Consider the following 17,103-nt stretch of genomic DNA (forward strand, 5'->3'; position numbering starts at 1 on the left):
AGGTTTTTAGCCAAAGTTGTTTATTTCGCTCTTATGGGATTATCATTAGACCATATGACAAAACAAACATGACTGGAAAAAATATATAATAGAAACATTAACAAGAAGGAAAAGAAAAATTAACTTGAGTACAAAATTATTCACTGGTATAATTTAAGACACAATACCAGGAAAATGGTTTGAAAGTAAGCAAGAATACACAGATAAAATGATGAACCGTGAATCATGCTACAAATCTTCCTCATTTTCTTCATCTCTAGTAACATCAACAAATGACAGGAGCATTGAGTCCTCATCTGAGGGGAACTCCATATCTTCATCATCATCACCACCATTTAACTTGGCCTTTTTGGTCGGTGACCCCACTTCTTCCACTTCCACTGCTCTCTTAGCGCCTCCCGAAGGTCCATCTGCGGAGTCAGCCTCAGGAACAGCGTCTGCCGCGGAACCATCGCCAGGGACAGCCTCAGAAATGCCGTTCGTAAGACTTCCATTCACGGCACTAGTAGAACTCTCCACCACAGCTTCTTTTGTAGCAGCACTGCTACCACTCCCATCAGGCACTTCAGTCTCCTTAGAAACAGCAATGACTTCAGCTTCATTTAAAACAGCACAAACACTATTTTCATCCAAGGATTCATTTTCCTTTGAGACAGGACTTTGCTTGGTAATCTTCAGTTCAAATGCTGATTTTCCTGAGCGCTCCAAAGCCTGTGTATTTACAGGAGTGTTCACCGTAGTTTGGCTGCAGATAGATACATTGCTTTTCTCACCATCCGAACCTGCCTTTTCATCTTCCGAATCTGCCAAGTCTATTTCACACGGCACTTCAGAAATATCATCATCATCATCACTCATATCAGAGTTTGTTAAGTCAATGGGCTTCTGGACGTTATGCCCCTCCTTCACACTACTATCTGCTTTCACTTTTCCGGTCAATTTACGTGACGACTCCAGATTAGATGGGCTGTTGTCTTCTCCATCAGAACTAACAGTAATAGAGCAGATAGGAGTGGCCTGTACCATTACCAGTCGAGGATTAACAGGCTTAATTACCAAGGGAGTGGACTCGGCTGACGAGTTTTCTAGTTGAATAGTTTGTCGGACGCTTGATCCAGTAGAGGTTCTTTTCTCTGTCTTTTTGGGAACCAGTGACACAGCATCAGTAAGGTCATTGCCTGAATCTTCAGAATTGTTTCTTGCTCGGTCTTGAATGGTAAGTCTAGAGACTGCCAAAGCAGGAGCAGTAAATGTGTCTTGCGCAGAAGTTTCTATACTGGCATCCACTTCCTTATGACTGGGTGTTACGTACAAGGATGGGTAGGCGGGATGAATAATTTTTTCTATGACACCCTGTGCCATTCCACAGAAAATTGAAATCTAGAACGGAAAGAATAACACAGTTACAAACATAAAAATATGATGAGTTACATTACGGCTAGAAATGAAACCTACCTGTGCATCAGAATCATTCAATCCATTCGCAAACAACTTCGCAGCAAGGTTTGTTGGTGCAGGCCAGACTGTGTGACCATCCAAAACCAGTTGCAGCAAGAGGCGATACAACTCCAACCGGGCAAAAGGTGAGCTAAATGGAATGGGGTACTCTCCAGCCGTTGAGGATCCCTTAAGGAGAACAGTGACAACAGTCTCCTGTAAAGTCTGCAACAGTTAAAAAAATCATTACAAAAATAACCAAGACTTTGGTGCATAAAATGAGCAGAGAGGAAATCTGAACACTGCAACTACCTACCTTGTGCACATTTGCCTGAATCCTGGAAGAGCCAGCCAGCACTGCTGCAGTAACAGCTTGCAAGGCAGCAACACAGACGTCTTTGTTTGCCAATTCATTCCGTACCAAACTATTCCTTGCCACAGTGCCTCCAACAGTTAGGCTTGCAGCAGCTTTGTTTCCTTTCGAGCGCCTTTGTGGGTTGTGGTTCTTGCGTAAACCAGCCTAAGGAGACAAAATTATGAATTAAAACACTGGCTAGTTGGTAATGATATCCTACCCTAACAAATAGAAATGACAAAAACTTACTGAAAGTGAAACACTATCCTTTTCTGAGAAAATGTCTTGCATAGATACATCAACTAATTGTTGAGAAACATCTTCTACACCACTTCCTCCCTTGGCGGTGCCACACCAAAGCTTTAAGACTTCATATGCCTGGACTCTTACAAATCTAATACCATGAGAGAAAAAAAGAAATAAAGAACCTAAAAGAACCTAAAAACCAAAACACACAAGAAAGAAAGTAAGAAAATCATACTTATAAGGCTTTTCTGTGCCATATGGCCAGTCTTCCACACTGGTCCACTTCAGAGTCTGAATGCAAAGTTTACAAATCGTATCAGCAAATGGAGTCAGGTTTGAGCGGCCCCTGTTGAACAAAATTTAAGGTATTAAATTAAATATTCCTACCCACTAGAAAACAAAGAGTTCATTGATTAACAGCTTGATGGAACAAAGGTGATGGAGCTCCAAAGGGAAGATCAGGTCAGGGAAACTTCACAAGGTTGCGTAAATAGAAGAATGCAATGTACTTACACAATGATCAATGCTTCTAGTAGCTTCAACAGAGATTGATGAACTCTTGGAAGTTCAGCCGTAAGTGCTAAAGTATCAGTGGTGTTGCTTACTCCAATAGAGGACCCATTCACAGCAAGACCACGGCATATCAAATTTATAATGGAGGATATTGACACATTTTTGGGGACTGGATAGACCATACTGAAACAAACATGGAGTCATGACGGAGTTACCTGATAAACAACCATGTTCTATTGCAGTTTCTGGACAGTGTCAAGACAGATACATACACTAACAAAGCCTGAAGACAGGTTGAAACAGCCAAAAGGCGAGTCACCAATTTTTGAGTTCGAAGGATGGGGTCTGAATCATCAATTTCAGGCAATGGCAAAGGCTCAACACTTTCAAGCATAGAACCCATCATGGAAACCTAAAATAAAATAATAATATAACAAGTCTGTTTGGTAAACATTGATAAACATTGAAGAATATATCTGTGTACCTGCAGCTCATTTGTATCTGAATACAACTCATCCAGAATGAGGTGAATAGTGCGACAAACTTGTTTCTGCTTGGCAACCCAAGCCAATTTGTATTGAGCGCCGCCAACACCACCACCGCCAGTCTGCGGCAACAGTGACATGCAGCGGGCAGCATGCCAAAACACCTGCAGATGATTGGGACCAGAGTAGTCCAGCAACGAGCACAAGAAGCTATCAATCACTTTCTGTAAGAAGAATATGCACAATGAGAAATAAATTAACAACAATAAATTAACACAAAAACTAGTCAGCTTCACTGTGCAACTTACTTTGTGGGGACCACAGGGGCCATTACATATCTTCATACATTGCTCCAGGCACTCCAAAGCATTTACATAGGCCTAAAGAAAGATCATTATGAGCCCATATTTCAATAATAGCATTGTTATCCCCCAATAAAAGGCATAATTATCACCCAATTAGAAGCATAATTACCGCAGGCCAAATTCCTTGATGGAGCAACTCGGCAAAATTTGAAACCGCTACGGAAGACACATGCCTGTTTAGCTCCGGGACAGTTTCAGACAGCTCCAACAATTTTGCTGGAATAGGGAACAAAAATGAGTGACAGCTCCAATCACATTACTGACAGACAATAGAAAAGAAACATCCATTGATAAAATACCTAATACAGTGAACGAAAGTTGAGCAGTCCCTCGGGAAGCTGCTCCTTTCAGACAGGCCGTAATCCATGAAGGACCATGCAATGCAAGGACCTCCACCGAGCACTGAGGCAAGAAGGTTTGGAGCAAGAGAAGGCCATCGTGTCTGAAATTAAATATCCGTCTTTGATGTCGGTCCAGGACGCCCGTGGCAAGTGCAACTGTGAATGAATAGCTTACCTGGAGGCCGGCTCATTCAACTTGCCGTTAATCACACCAACAAAGGCAGAAATACCCGACACACACTGAAACGGGATAAAAGAGCGAGTGTTCAAGTGAAAATAAGAATATAAATCAGAAAATTCTGAGAAAATGACACAAAAATGACAAGGCCGAAATACCTTAGTGAAAGCTCGTTGATCGTTGCATGACGACAGGAGTTTCCGCAGGGCCTCATCCTTGTTCTCTGAACCGATTACAGGCAACAACAAGTTGCATATTCCGTTCATTTTGCAATGCGCCCCTGGGACGCTGACAAGCCTCAACGAAAGCTGCAAGCCGCCAAGACGCAACACAGGTCACAAAGCACATGCACGCAAGAAGGTTATGCAGGGAGTGAGGGGAAAGGGGAGGGGAGGGGAGGGGAGAGGACCGAAGCGCCATCTGGAGGCAAGCGGCGAAGGTAAACTTGAAAACAGAAAACCACACTGATGTGAGAGGAATACACGGCAAACATTCTGAACATTAGACATTATGAACGCTTTGAACAGAACCGGTGATGTCCATTCAGGATTTTTACGATTTTATCCCTTTGAAGTACGGAATGGGATGGGCCTGGGACTGCTTGGACTGCTGGGACTCGGCGCGCGCATTTGCTGGTACTTCCGGTCGGTGGCGACCAATGGGAGGCCTTCTTCGTGCAAGGAGTCGGGTTGCCATGGCGACGAACAGCTGGCCGGCTGTAATGTGTGATGTGGGGCCCCGAGACAAATCTGACAAACGCCAAATAGTTGCCGAGACGCATGGTTCGAAAAAATGGAGGGTCTCCCTTTCTTACCGGGCTACAGTTTCCGCGACCCAACAGTAAGTTCCTTGTTATGAAGGCACTGCCGTCGGGTCGGCCCTCATGGGCCCATGGGGAATGCCAGTTCACTCATCTCCAACTCTCATCTAATTCCTTTTGCAGAGAACAAAGCACCACATATCCCATGCATTTGATTTAGTCAATGGCTACCGAATCCCAAAGACTAATTCAAATGTCATCGGAGCAGGAAAGTATCCTAAGGATGTTGATTCGGTCAGTTATTATAATGCCATTCCATCAGTCAGGTAAGTCTCATTAAAATAAAATGATTTTTGGTTTCAACATTATATTATACCCTTAAATATATCCTATTTTTCTTTTAGATATGACCCATCTCTCACATATGGGCGGGTTCAAACTTACCCTTACAAGCAATTCAAGCCCCACTACGCACACTATGATGGAAAGAGCCTCTGTTTTCGAGCCTATTTCAAGCAATCAATTCATGAATCTCCTGATGAACATTACAGAGTGAGAAAAGTAAATATTGTGTACTTTCTTGAGGACGACACAATATCAGTCATAGAGCCCACTGTTACTGTAAGTCACTTGTGTAGGAGGAAACATTTCTCTGAAGTGCCAATGTCATTATCTTCACATGTTTCTATCTCTTTATAGAATGCAGGTTTTGCCCAAGGCAAGATAGTAAGACGTGGCAAAATACCTAAAGAAATTGGAGGCAGCTTCTATCATTGGAAAGACTTCAATGTGGGGATTGATGTCTCATTCTATTCTATTGTTTATCATATTGTGGATACTGATATTTATACAAGAGTAAGTAAGAACCACTTTTCTAATAATTTAAAAAAAAACTCAAGGCACATTAAGAAAAACAACAACTACTTTGTAGGAATTTATGCAAAGTCAAGGCATAGAAATGGGCCCCCCTGAAGAAATGCCTCAAGATCCATACACACAGAAGAGACTGGAAAAGCTGCCCATTACAACTATGAAAACTCCTTTTGTAGATGATAAGCTTCGTCGCTTTCTTGAATATGATGGAAAAATTTTGAGGTAATTAAATTATTACTTTCCACTTACAATATTCTTTTTTAATACATATTTCCATTTACAGATTCTATGCTATTTGGGAGGATGACTCGGAACTTGGAGGAAAACGAGAGTTTGTGATTCACTATTACCTAGCAGATGACTGTGTTGAGGTCTGTGAAGTGCACAAGAAAAATGATGGTAGAGATCCTTTCCCATTACTGTTGCACAAGACCAAGGTTCCCAAAAATTGGAAGCAGATTCCTTGTAAGTGGAGTAGTTTGTCCTTAGAAATAATATATACTAGATGAAAAGCTTACCCCGTATTTTATGTTGCAGTGACATACCCCTCTATGTACCGAGAACTAACAGAGGAAGAAGTTGAGGAATTTTATAGTCCAAAAGATTTCTTGGTTGGAGAGACTGTTTTCCTATACGCCAGGCGGTATGGCTCATTAGAGCAAGACAAGTCAAATTAAATGTGAAATTATTAGTTACTATTGTAAGTTTGTTTCAGGTTTTTCATCTATGATTGTGATCCTTTCACACGAAATTACTTCAGAGAGTGCCTCAGTATTGAACAGAAGAACAAAATCCAAGTTGAACATCCTGCACCTCCACAACCACAGTACCCTCACCCACCGCACACAGGAATTGGATCGATAGAAGACACCATCCAAAATGTTCTCAAAGTCATCCCAAAGGCTCCAAAGAAGGATGTCATTCGCATGCTTCACAATGCTAACAAGGTTATTTTCTGAACTATACAGCCACAGATGCTTGGAGTACAGACAGGTTTCCTTGAATTAAGTGATTGACTATTTTTCAGAAACTTCGATATACAGCTGTTCTGGATAGAGTGCACCCAGAAGACGAACAACGAGCTTTTGTGCTCATTTATTATCTATCCAACGGAGAATTGGAAATTATGGAGCCTCCTCAGAGAAACTCTGGCTACACATTCACCCGATTTTTGCGCCCAACGCACATTCCTAAGCCAAATACAAGCAGAGATGATCCAGAGTTCTACACGCCAGCTGACTTCTACATAGGCAAGTTAAACTTTGCATCCTCTTAGAAAAATGGCCCCGGCAAAACTGAATATTTATTGTGTGTGTATTTCCTCAAAATTTTAGGAGCTATGATATCAGTCTTTGAGCATAGATTTTTGATAACTGGTGCAGACTTGGCTGTATACCGATACATGCAAGCAAATCCTGACAAGTTCCCAGATAGCACCATTAATAATGTGCGGAACTACATGGTCCAGCAAGGATATATTAGAGAAGAAATAGAAGATAAAACAAAATTAGACATCAAAGCTCAGACTAAAGAGTGTTTGGATGTGGCCTGCTGTGATCCATGTTTAGAGCCCAAAACTTCTCAGGGTATGGGAGACTACAGGCCTTTTGGAATGAAGAAATTTGAGGATGACTGCACCCATGTACAAGATGTGCCACAACACCTTAACTAGGATCAGTGTATTCAAAGGTATAATAATTCTGTGAAAAGACAAGACAATCAAATTAACAAATCAATTATTATTATTGAATGAAATAAATAATCTGATTCTGATCATTTTTGTGAGGACTCTTCTTCATTTGACTCTTTTTCATCTCTATGTGGAGCTGTTTGGGCCTCGCCAGTTGATGCATTTGCTTCAGGTCCGAATTCAACAATGTCAACTAAAGTTTTGTGACCATGGGGTGGTGGTCCTATAAGCTGGCATATCTCTTCATATGTCAGGGTTTCCTTTTTCAGAAGCTCTTCAGCCACCTGTAAAAATAAAACTAAATTAATAAAATATAAACATACAAGGGCGGAAAATTAATGAATTACTTTGTACCTTTGTTAATTTGTCGGAATGCTCTTTGATGATGGTTTCTGCAGAAATGAAACACTCAGCAATAAGTTTCCGAGCTTCAAAGTCAATTACGCCTTGGAGCTTTCGGCTGTAAAATCGCTTGCTGCCATCATCAGTTGGAGGAAATGATACCTCTCCAACAGCATCATTCATTCCATAACTTGTAATCATGTTATAAGCTACATTTGTTACTTTTTTGAGGTCTGATTCAGCTTGAGTTGAATTCTGATGGAACATTAGCAACTCAGCTGCTTTACCGCCTAGGTACATGGTCATACGGTCATAGAGCTATGAAAGATGAAAACAAGGTTCATATTTAATTTCCTGTGATGAAAACAACATAATAAGTGTAGAAGCAGAGCTGAACTGAGAACAAACCTCTTCTTTGAAAGTAAGAAAGCTTGCAGGCCGGAAATGTTGCATGCTGCCTACACCAGAGGTGTATTGAATGATAGAAACCTTCATTAAAGCATCAGTGTGTCTCAGCATCCACCCAACAATGGTGCGGCCAGCCTGGTAATACGCGATTTGTTTTCTCTCATCCACCCGAATGGTGCGGTCCTTTTTCTCTCTGCCATACTTTACTCGACTAACAGCATATTCCAAATCAGCAGCAGTGATTTGCTTTTGATCAAGTCCAGCTGCATGCAAAGCCGCCTCATTGCATATATTGGCAATGTCAGCACCTGTAAAATACATTTAATTTATGATAAGATAAAATATAATGTAGAATAGTGCCAGAAGTGGTTCTTTACTTACCGCTGTAGGTTGGTGTGAGTTGAGCTAGTCTGCCTGAATAGTGTGTAGCTGGATTATCCAGTTGGAGCTTGTTGAGGTACACTTCAAATATTTCTTTGCGCTCAATAAGAGTTGGTTGCCCAATTAAAATGTGGCGATCAAATCTGCCAGGGCGTAGCAAAGCCTTTTCGGAAGTGGGTTTCAAGAAAAATTAATAAATGGTTGACAAATGAAAGGGCTAAGGTGTAGAGGTAGGTAACCAATTTACCTCATCAAGTACTTCAGACCGATTAGTTGATGCTAACATGATGACTCCCTCATTAGAAGCCATGCCATCCATTTCTATAAGCAACTGAAGCAGAGTTTGGATTTTTTCACTATTAGATTCTATTTCATTTGATCTCTTTCCGCCAATAGCATCAATTTCATCTATGTACACAATACAGGGGGCCCGACGGCGAGCTTCTTTGAATAAATCTCTGGAGAAGAAAAATACATTTTAAGTTATGCGAGTACGATGACAAGCATCAAAAGATTAGATTATTTACACACCTCACTCTAGAAGCTCCAAGGCCACCAACAACTTCAATAAATTCAGAACCATTCATGGAGAGAAAAGGTACGTTAGCTTCTGTTGCAACAGCTTTTGCTAATAAAGTCTTGCCACACCCAGGGGGCCCTAAAAGCAAACTTCCTTTAGGTACCTAAAAGAAAAAAAAGGGGTTTAAATAAAATTACATAAACTGTTGACTTAAAATATAATGACAAAAATGAGAATTTTTTTAAAAAATGATTTTTCTAATACCTTGGCACCTAAGCGTTTGTAAAGTTCTGGCCTTTTGAGGTAGTCAACGAACTCCATAACTTCTGTCTTTGCTTCTTTCAAACCAGCAATATCATCAAACTTCACTCCTTTTCCAACAGCTTTCAGTCTAGGATCTACTAGGGTGAATTTGGCTTTAGTGAAGTTAGACTAGAACACAAATGTACACATGGCAAATTACTACAAAATATATGCTGAGCAAAGTTTCAAATAAATATTTTAAATAAAAAAACCATAAACATACCCAAGGCATTTGCATTTTAGAAAGGAAATTTTTCGATTTCATTGCTGCTGAGAGGTTTAGAATTATAAAGCCAATGAGGAGGGTTACAGCCAATGTTGGCCAAACACTATCCGTCAACCTTTCAAACACTACTGGCACACCATTTCCTGGACTAATACCCAGTTGCTTCTCAGTTTCCCGAAGTTTCTCTTCAAAAGAGCCAGTATCTGGTATTTGCATTTTAAATATTCGGTTACGAGCCTGTAGAAAAATAAAATGGGTTAGTTCCCAAAAAGTTCTATTTATTCAGAAATGAAAATAAGCAAGAAGACTTACAGGTTTCCCATTCAGAATTGCATTTTCATGCAAAATGACATGTGCTATTCCAACATCTGGCATTATAATAATTTGTTGCACTTCACCTTTGGCTAACATCTGATGAACAAATTCTTGCCAAGAAACCTATAAACATTAGAAGAAAACGTGAAATATGCCAAAGTAGCTACGCACAGTACTCATGATGACAACATGAACTGATGATGTAACTAAGCTCACCTGTGATGGACCTCGGCCAGTATTGGGGGCAAACAAGGAAGTAATAAAGAGGAAAACAACAAAGTACGTCAAAGTCTTAGCCACAACTTGAAGAAATTTAGTAGACTCTGGCGTTTCCTCTTTCTTGTCATCTTTTTTGTCATCTTTTTCATTTTGTTTTCTTTCGCCATTTGAGGAGGTTGTGTGGAAGCCACGGCTCAAGTTTGCCGACAGTGCTTTTGCAAGAGACAAGTCAGCTCTTGAAAATCCTGATCGCAATAGCAAGGAGCACACAGCTCGATATTCTCGCAATATTATGTGCCTGACCTGAAACAGATGTAAAAGGGGTTGATGTTGCATAACTGAAAATCAGCATACATAAGAATGCAGAAACACTTGAAATGTGATTAACCTTGTTACTTCTAGGCAGCAGGGTATCCCGACAAACTTGAGAATGATTGACAATAAACGGTTTTGTTGTTAGTTGATGAAAGTCTCGGTGGCAAAGACGAAAGTCGGGGCGAAGTGCTTGACGCACAGGTCGACAAGAACTGACTCGAAACATACTTGCGGAGTCTAACTGACACTAATAAGACACTCTGATTTAGTGAAGGCACTATTTTACTGGTTTTGACAAGCCATGGCGTTCAAATACTGGTGAAGAAACGACGCAGTGAGTGAATTGATCGAAACCATTGAGGTTACGCCATATTATACACACACAACAGCCGACACTAGGTTGCCACCAAAACAAAATGGATCTGTTTTCGGGGTGTCAAAAATTAAAAGAAGAAAAGTACAGCAAAGTTACAGCCATAAATTTCTGATGGTGCGACAGTGCTTTTATGAAATTCTATTTCTGAACTTTTTCGAACCAGGATTTAAATTAGAGTTTGTTGTTTTCACTGTGTGTTGTGCGTTGTGCGAGACTGAAAGCAGACGACACTATGAAAAAGTTTTCAAATAGAGCGATGACATTTGCCACTCTTTTCTTCCCATTTTACACATTAAAAATTGAAGTAAATGTTTCCAGCTTTTCAGAAATTGAATTAGATTTAAATTTCCATTTCTGAAGTCCGTGTTGTTCTTTTAGTCAGCATGTTTCATTTTCATTCGGATTCATTATATGCCGGAAATCTAACTTTTTCATACTCAGGGTCTCTTTAACCTAACCTCCCATTATCTCTGAACATCCGATGAAAAGATTGAACTGCTCTCTTAGCTGCTGAGTGATTTTTGACTCTTGTTCTGTCAGGATTTCTCTGTTCAACAACAAACATGGATCCTGATACTCCAGCAACTACTGTTGGCTTTCTTGGGAAGCTTGGCATGAGATCTTTTGCTCAATGTGTATTTTATCCATTTGAGTATGGCAGAACTCTTATGCAGGTATGTTCATCTATGTTGATGGAGCTGTTTTCTGTACTATTTCTTTAAATCCAGCAAACTTTAGGATTTAAAATAAAATAAAATTATTTTATTGAAAACTTTTTTCATGTAGCTTAGGTCACAGTAAAAGCCCCTATGAAATGTCTACTAAGATGCCATGCGTTAATAATTTATCTAATCATTTCATTCTTGGTTTTTCTAGATTGGGTATGAACCCATCGCTCCGTGGCCAGGTAAAACTTGGACCGGTCAGCAAAAGATGATGTTACCGAACATTTTTCAGTATGGTAATATTTCATGATTTAAACTAATGGTTTTTTCTTTCTGTGTGTCAACAATGCGTTAAATTTTTTATTTGAATTGCAGTTGGCTACATGAAAGCAAAACATGGACGATCCTGCATTTATGCTGGGGTCAAAGTTCGCATTGTTGAACATGTTGTCAGTCAAGTTGCATATTATGTAGCTACTGATTCACTCCCACCATCTGATATTGAAACTGAAATTGATGAAGGGAAGGAAGTTAGTGAGGAAGAAAGGTTTGTTCTTGAGGTTTTGAATTAGATACTGTCCAGGATGTTCCCTGTCAATTACTTGGTAATTCTGTTTGTAGGAGGCAATGGTACTTTGACGAGTTTATGAAAGCTGCTACAGGTAGATCATTAGCTGTAATTGTTAGCCACCCATTCCATGTTTGTGCCGTGAGAGTCATGGCACAGTTCATTGGCCAGGAAACAAAATACTCGTGAGTATATTATAATTTCATTCTGGGTCATGATGGTTCATTCATTTAGTAATAATAATATTAATAATAATAACAATAATAAATTTATGACATGTTACAGTGGAGTATTTGGCTCTTTGCGAGAACTGCATCGTGAAAGTGGTATCATGGGCTTCTTTAGTGGACTTGTCCCAAGGTTGTTGGCTGAGGTGTGTCAGCTGGCTATTTGGCATTCCCTCACTTATGCTCTTATTACTTATGTGTCTCGTGAGAGGGAGCATCGAGATATATTTTCCACATTAATGGGCGTAAGTCTTGTCTTTTTAATCAATATATTTTAATAATAATAACTCATACAATGTTTTGGAATTCTCAAATTTAATGATGTTATGATTTTTCTCTCACAGTTTGTTGCATCTACCTGTACCTACCCACTGCTAGTTGTGTCAAATGTCATGTGTGTCTCTGGATCAGGGTAAGTCGATCGAGCATAATAATACTGGTGTCATTTAGATGCTATCGAAGGGTTCTATCTCATCTTCTTTTGTAGGTTGGCAGCAGGGGGCCCTCCCCATATGAGGGTCTACTCTTCATGGATTGATTGTTGGCGAAACCTGTCTGCAGAGGACCAGTTGTGGCGAGGTTCTAGCATCCTATTGTGGCGCTATGATACTCGCTCTTTGAAATAATTCCTTCATAATTCATCTGTTAATAGCTCAGTTCACATCTTGCAACTTTCTGCTGTTTAATCAATTTACATATAAAGACTGTCTGCATCTGCCTCAGGAAATTAACCATTCTTGTATGAGGCAACAAGATTTTCCACATTTTTGTCATGCAAGCAGCAACAGTTATGCATAAAAATTTGTACATTTAGAAATTTATGCTAAAATGCCTATTTGTAAACTGTTAATGTATTTAGGGTGGCTGTAAAGAGCCTTGGCAAGGCAAACCTGTGAAGTGCATCAAATTATGCACTCAAAAGGTAGCACATGAAGGCAATCACTTAATTATAATTCATGTGCCATTGTTGCGATCATTCACTTGTAAGTGTTAAAACCATACATTTCAAAGTTGCATTTCTGTTCCTTGTTGTATTGTTTTCATAAATAAAAATTTAAAATTGAGTTGCGGTTTTTTGTAAACCAAATGGAACTTCATCATTCAAGTCACAAAGCCCAATATAAAAGGCTCGAAATAGCCCGAGTGACTCCGAACAGTGGATGAAACTAAGATGCCGACGCCTCCTCCATGGATCGCGGCTCAGTTAAGAGGTCCTCGGGAGGGGGAGGGGCGGCCCGAGCTGACACCGTCGCCTATTGTCCAATCACACACACACAATTCAGCCTTCCGCCCTGAGCTGCCCTGCGGACTGATTCCGAGAGTCGTTTTTGTCGCTCTGTCTCTCTCGCCCTCAAGGGGCGTTCCGTGTGGGTGCGAGAGAGACGGCGACAAAACGACTCTCGGAATGAGGCTGCTGGCCCGCCCTGGCCCGCGCTGCCCGCGCCAGCCCGGCATGGACTGGAGTGGCCGCAGCGCCCCGCTCCAGCCATCCGCTGGACGGCAACGGCAATTTCGAAGGATCGTTTTGGTCGCTGTCTCTCTCGCTCTCTTGCAACCCTATGGGCAACCCCACGGGACGCCCCATGAGTGCGAGAGAGACAGAGCGACGAAACGAACCTCGGGAATCGGACGGCTGTCCGTCTTCGTCGGCACGGTCGCGCGGTTCGGCAGCACTGGACTTTCTCCGACCAGGCGAGACAATTTCCAATCAAGGCCGAAAACGAAGGTTCTTCTCACTTTTTCGTGGAAACTATTTGGAAGTTGTGGCGGCACGGTTTGAATGCCGCGCCTTTTCGTCACTGCACTATGCAACTGCGAGAGGACTGCCCGCAGCCCTCAGAGTTTCGGCTTCAAGCCACTGCTCATGACATCAAGGTGCGCACCGGACATGACCATCCCGGTTACTGGCCGACAGAAAAATGACCACCACTAGAGGCTTGAGCGAAACCAACAGAGTTTGCAGAGTTGGGAGAGTTTGCCTTGCCTACCTAGTGGTCTACCAGGCGGGACGGCGACGCGGCGACCCGGTACGCAACTTGTCACACTGTGCCCCCGCCGTAGTTGCATCCATGTTGCACGCGGTTGCGGGCACGGCGGGCAGCGGCATGTGTGGTGTCGCGCCCGCCCCGCCCCGCCCCGCCCCGCGCGGCGACCGCTGCCGCCACCAAAGGCCGAGAGGATAGGCGACCGTCCACGCCGAGGGCCTCAATCAACAACAGCCCGAGCTCCCGGCTGCCCGCGGCGCGACTAGGCGCGACGCTCCGAGACGCGGACCGCCACACCGCGACGCTCCGTGGCCATGCGCGGCCGGCTGTTCGTGCGTGGGCGCGCGTGAGTGAGTGAGTGAACGAACGAGTGCGTGTGTGCGAGTGAGTTAGATGAGTGGCGGAATGATAGTGAGTGAGTAAGCGCGAGAGTGTGCGAGGGTGGCGACCGCGTGACGGTGATGACAGTGACCAGGAGGAGTAGAGGATACTGCCGCCATGCTGCTGCGCCGTCCTGACCAATGCTGCAGGTAGGCAACCGACCAACCTCAACCCGCCCGAAAAAAAGGGCCTTGTGCTTGAACCTCAGGGCTCCGCCTCGCAAGTTTGGCTGGGGTGTCGGCGAGCCGGTGGGCGCTTACGTAACAGTGAACAGTGCTGCAGACCGCGCGGTCCATGCCGGTGGTTGGCTCTCGGAGAGGGAAGTCCAGTAGTGCGCGCGCACGCGTCTGTCTGTCTGTCTGTCTGTCTGTCTGTCTGTCTGTCTGTCTGTCTGTCTGTCTGTCTGTCTGTCTGTCTGTCTGTCTGTCTGTCTGTCTGTCCGGGGGGGGGGGAGGGGGGGAGAGACGACGGGAAAAGGGTGAAGGGCGTCTGCAGGGACGCCTTACAGGACGCCTCACGTCCTCAATTTGTCGTCGTTGCACCGGCATGCCCAAGGCGTGCCCCAGGCGTGCCCCAGGCGTGCCCCAGGCGTGCCCCAGGCGTGCCCCAGGCGTGCCCCAGGCGTGCCCCAGGCGTGCCCCAGGCGTGCCCCAGGCGTGCCCCAGGCGTGCCCCAGGCGTGCCCCAGGCGTGCCCCAGGCGCCCACGTGCCCCAGGCGTGCCCCAGGCGTGCCCCAGGCGTGCCCCAGGCGTGCCCCAGGCGTGCCCCAGGCGTGCCCCAGGCGTGCCCCAGGCGTGCCCCAGGCGTGCCCCAGGCGTGCCCCAGGCGTGCCGCGTCGCGTCGTCGTCGTGCCACGCGTGCACGGAGGAGTCGCCTTACTCTCCTGCAAGTACCAGCAATTAGTTTCGGGCGCACGGGGGCGTGGAGCGAGGGAGAGGAGTGGGGTGGGGCTTTCTTAGAGGGCGAGTCGGGAAGAGCGGGGAGGGGCGGAGGGGAGGGGGAAGGTCGGGGTCAGCCGTCCACACTTACACCGGGGTCGCAATTAGTACAGCGTTCGAGTAACGAGCGAAGTGCGCGAAGACGGACACCCTTTTCTTGCTTTTCACTGTTTTCTTTCTTTCTTTTGCTTTTTTGAGAGGGGAGGGGGGCACTCATTACTCTGCTGACTACGGCTACGTGGCCGGCAAGAACTACGTGTGGAGTCAATACACCGCGGCGGCGGGGCAGTGCAGTGGAAGTGGAGGGTCCGCGGTGTGAATCAGAGGTACAGTGGTGGGGAAGGCGTGGGGCTCGTTAAAGGGGTACGAAACTGAAAGGAACTTGGGGCGTCATGTCCAGGAACCCACCGAAACCCCTGTATGTCCCGTCTGTCTGTCTGTCTTTCTGTATTCCGGTAACTTTAAGAAACCTTACTAGCCAAAGTGCTATGAAAAGAGAACTAAAAAAATACTTTCTAAGTTTAGAGTTTAAGAGTTAAAGAGTTAAGAGTCTAAGAGTTAAGAGTTTAATGGGTTAAGAATTACAGAGTTTAAGAGTTAAGAGTTTAAGAGTTTTTTTTCTTAAAAGAAAAAAAAGAGAAAAAAAAAAATGTTTTGCGTCCACTGATTTATAATCTGTTACTTGATTAAGGATAGACCATCGGTCCCTGACAAGCCTCAGTGCTTAGGGACAGTTTCTAGTTTTTTTGGCAAAATGTGAAAGTATATGTTAAGTGTATTTTGTTTGTACCTTGTTTTCCCTTTCACATTGTAAATGTTCAATTTTTCTTTTTGACCTGTACTGCCATGGACCAAGGAATCAATAAACTGAAATTGAATTGAATTGAATTGTCTGTCTGTCTGTCTGTCTGTCTGTCTGTCTGTCTGTCTGTCTGTCTGTCTGTCTGTCTGCCTGCCTGTCCGGCTCCACCATTCATCTCTGGCTAATTAGGCGGCTTGGTATGGAGATGGATGCGCCACCGAGTCCGCCACTAAGCAGCTGCTGGCGGCCGTGCTGGCTGTGCTGGCCTCCACCCTAGCAACCCAACCTGCCTCCTCGCACCGCGCCCCTGTCTTAACCAACAACGCGGCCGAAATTACCCTAAACAAAAGGCAGTGCGCCGGTCGATGTTTGCCTCCTGTTGTTGTTGTTGTTGTTGGTTTTTTTTTCGGTGAAAGCGGTACAGGAGGGCAGGGCGCACTGCGCAGCATTCCGTTGCACTCCGCTGCACTCGGACACTGCCCCCCCTTGTCGCGCACTGTCCTCCCATTGATTGCAGAGGCGCGGCGCATCCATGAAGCATCCATGGAGCATCCATGGAGCATCCACGGTGCATCCGCGGTGCATCCATGGAGCATGGCAGTGCGAGGCTGCTGCGCTCACAAAGCAGTTCGTCACGCGCGAATGGCGCGACTGGCTCGCGCTTATTCCTAAACGGCCATTTTCTTGATCCTCTTTTATCGCTGTTCGCGTAGCGAACGGTCGCGAGCCACCCCACGCAATTTTAACTTATTCCCTTCCCCGTTCTATCTGTTTGTTTGCTTGTTTCTTTCTATTTGTTTTTGGTTTGTCATTTGTTCACCCCGCCGCACAGTGGGCCCGAAGACCAGCGGCGACGGGAGCTCCAGAGTCGCTAGAAGGGACTCGAACC

At 44.1% G+C, this 17,103-nt stretch overlaps 4 protein-coding genes across 5 annotated transcripts; 2 read left to right on the forward strand and 2 right to left on the reverse strand.

The window, feature by feature from the left end:
• Nucleotides 1-3: 3 nt before the first annotated feature.
• LOC117639945 (proline-, glutamic acid- and leucine-rich protein 1-like) lies at nucleotides 4-4,303 on the reverse strand. Its single transcript, XM_034376042.1, has 13 exons — nucleotides 4,079-4,303; nucleotides 3,918-3,982; nucleotides 3,701-3,843; nucleotides 3,511-3,617; nucleotides 3,345-3,416; nucleotides 3,036-3,260; nucleotides 2,824-2,963; nucleotides 2,552-2,734; nucleotides 2,274-2,384; nucleotides 2,042-2,186; nucleotides 1,754-1,957; nucleotides 1,456-1,662; nucleotides 4-1,380 (listed from the first exon to the last, which is right to left on the reverse strand). The coding sequence occupies exons 1-13, from the start codon at nucleotides 4,184-4,186 to the stop codon at nucleotides 229-231; spliced, it is 2,862 nt and encodes a 953-aa protein (XP_034231933.1). The 5' UTR covers nucleotides 4,187-4,303; the 3' UTR covers nucleotides 4-228.
• Nucleotides 4,304-4,513: 210 nt separating this feature from the next.
• Nucleotides 4,514-7,329, forward strand: LOC117639949 (EF-hand domain-containing protein 1-like). The gene is made up of 10 exons (XM_034376044.1): nucleotides 4,514-4,760; nucleotides 4,864-5,006; nucleotides 5,085-5,301; nucleotides 5,380-5,535; nucleotides 5,612-5,775; nucleotides 5,837-6,018; nucleotides 6,091-6,196; nucleotides 6,269-6,500; nucleotides 6,581-6,803; nucleotides 6,888-7,329. The coding sequence occupies exons 1-10, from the start codon at nucleotides 4,713-4,715 to the stop codon at nucleotides 7,223-7,225; spliced, it is 1,809 nt and encodes a 602-aa protein (XP_034231935.1). The 5' UTR covers nucleotides 4,514-4,712; the 3' UTR covers nucleotides 7,226-7,329.
• Nucleotides 7,276-10,769, reverse strand: LOC117639946 (paraplegin). The gene is made up of 11 exons (XM_034376043.1): nucleotides 10,346-10,769; nucleotides 9,955-10,260; nucleotides 9,736-9,861; nucleotides 9,421-9,660; nucleotides 9,159-9,326; nucleotides 8,906-9,057; nucleotides 8,622-8,832; nucleotides 8,375-8,537; nucleotides 7,994-8,301; nucleotides 7,598-7,903; nucleotides 7,276-7,527 (listed from the first exon to the last, which is right to left on the reverse strand). The coding sequence occupies exons 1-11, from the start codon at nucleotides 10,496-10,498 to the stop codon at nucleotides 7,327-7,329; spliced, it is 2,334 nt and encodes a 777-aa protein (XP_034231934.1). The 5' UTR covers nucleotides 10,499-10,769; the 3' UTR covers nucleotides 7,276-7,326.
• Nucleotides 10,770-10,861: 92 nt separating this feature from the next.
• LOC117639951 (mitochondrial carrier homolog 2-like) lies at nucleotides 10,862-13,172 on the forward strand. 2 transcript variants are annotated; one of them, XM_034376047.1, is made up of 8 exons: nucleotides 10,862-10,952; nucleotides 11,189-11,322; nucleotides 11,525-11,609; nucleotides 11,689-11,860; nucleotides 11,935-12,066; nucleotides 12,167-12,353; nucleotides 12,453-12,520; nucleotides 12,596-13,172. In XM_034376047.1, exons 2-8 carry the CDS (start codon nucleotides 11,212-11,214, stop codon nucleotides 12,732-12,734), a joined length of 894 nt encoding a protein of 297 aa, XP_034231938.1. In that variant the 5' UTR covers nucleotides 10,862-10,952; nucleotides 11,189-11,211; the 3' UTR covers nucleotides 12,735-13,172. The 2 variants fall into 2 exon arrangements, with proteins under 2 accessions (XP_034231938.1, XP_034231937.1); XM_034376046.1 differs by lacking the exon at nucleotides 10,862-10,952 and having other exon boundaries at nucleotides 11,083-11,322.
• Nucleotides 13,173-17,103: the final 3,931 nt, after the last annotated feature.

Source organism: Thrips palmi, unplaced genomic scaffold, assembly GCF_012932325.1.
Source record: "Thrips palmi isolate BJ-2018 unplaced genomic scaffold, TpBJ-2018v1 HiC_scaffold_12, whole genome shotgun sequence".
Lineage (NCBI taxonomy): Eukaryota > Metazoa > Arthropoda > Insecta > Thysanoptera > Thripidae > Thrips > Thrips palmi.

Excerpts from the sequence above, each read along its gene's own strand:
- LOC117639945 (XM_034376042.1), bottom strand. The coding sequence starts at position 4,186 with ATGAACGGAATATGCAACTTGTTGTTGCCTGTAATCGGTTCAGAGAAC. Across the intron at positions 1,958-2,041 it reads AGGATAGTGTTTCACTTTCA|GCTGGTTTACGCAAGAACCA; the intron begins GTAAGTTTTTGT and ends TTGTCTCCTTAG. Across the intron at positions 1,381-1,455 it reads TGAATGATTCTGATGCACAG|ATTTCAATTTTCTGTGGAAT; the intron begins GTAGGTTTCATT and ends TTTCCGTTCTAG.
- LOC117639946 (XM_034376043.1), bottom strand. The coding sequence starts at position 10,498 with ATGTTTCGAGTCAGTTCTTGTCGACCTGTGCGTCAAGCACTTCGCCCC. Across the intron at positions 8,833-8,905 it reads CTTGGAGCTTCTAGAGTGAG|AGATTTATTCAAAGAAGCTC; the intron begins GTGTGTAAATAA and ends TTTCTTCTCCAG. Across the intron at positions 7,528-7,597 it reads ATTCCGACAAATTAACAAAG|GTGGCTGAAGAGCTTCTGAA; the intron begins GTACAAAGTAAT and ends TTATTTTTACAG.
- LOC117639949 (XM_034376044.1), top strand. The coding sequence starts at position 4,713 with ATGGAGGGTCTCCCTTTCTTACCGGGCTACAGTTTCCGCGACCCAACA. Across the intron at positions 5,536-5,611 it reads ATACTGATATTTATACAAGA|GAATTTATGCAAAGTCAAGG; the intron begins GTAAGTAAGAAC and ends ACTACTTTGTAG. Across the intron at positions 6,501-6,580 it reads TGCTTCACAATGCTAACAAG|AAACTTCGATATACAGCTGT; the intron begins GTTATTTTCTGA and ends ACTATTTTTCAG.
- LOC117639951 (XM_034376047.1), top strand. The coding sequence starts at position 11,212 with ATGGATCCTGATACTCCAGCAACTACTGTTGGCTTTCTTGGGAAGCTT. Across the intron at positions 11,323-11,524 it reads ATGGCAGAACTCTTATGCAG|ATTGGGTATGAACCCATCGC; the intron begins GTATGTTCATCT and ends TGGTTTTTCTAG. Across the intron at positions 11,861-11,934 it reads GAAGTTAGTGAGGAAGAAAG|GAGGCAATGGTACTTTGACG; the intron begins GTTTGTTCTTGA and ends TTCTGTTTGTAG.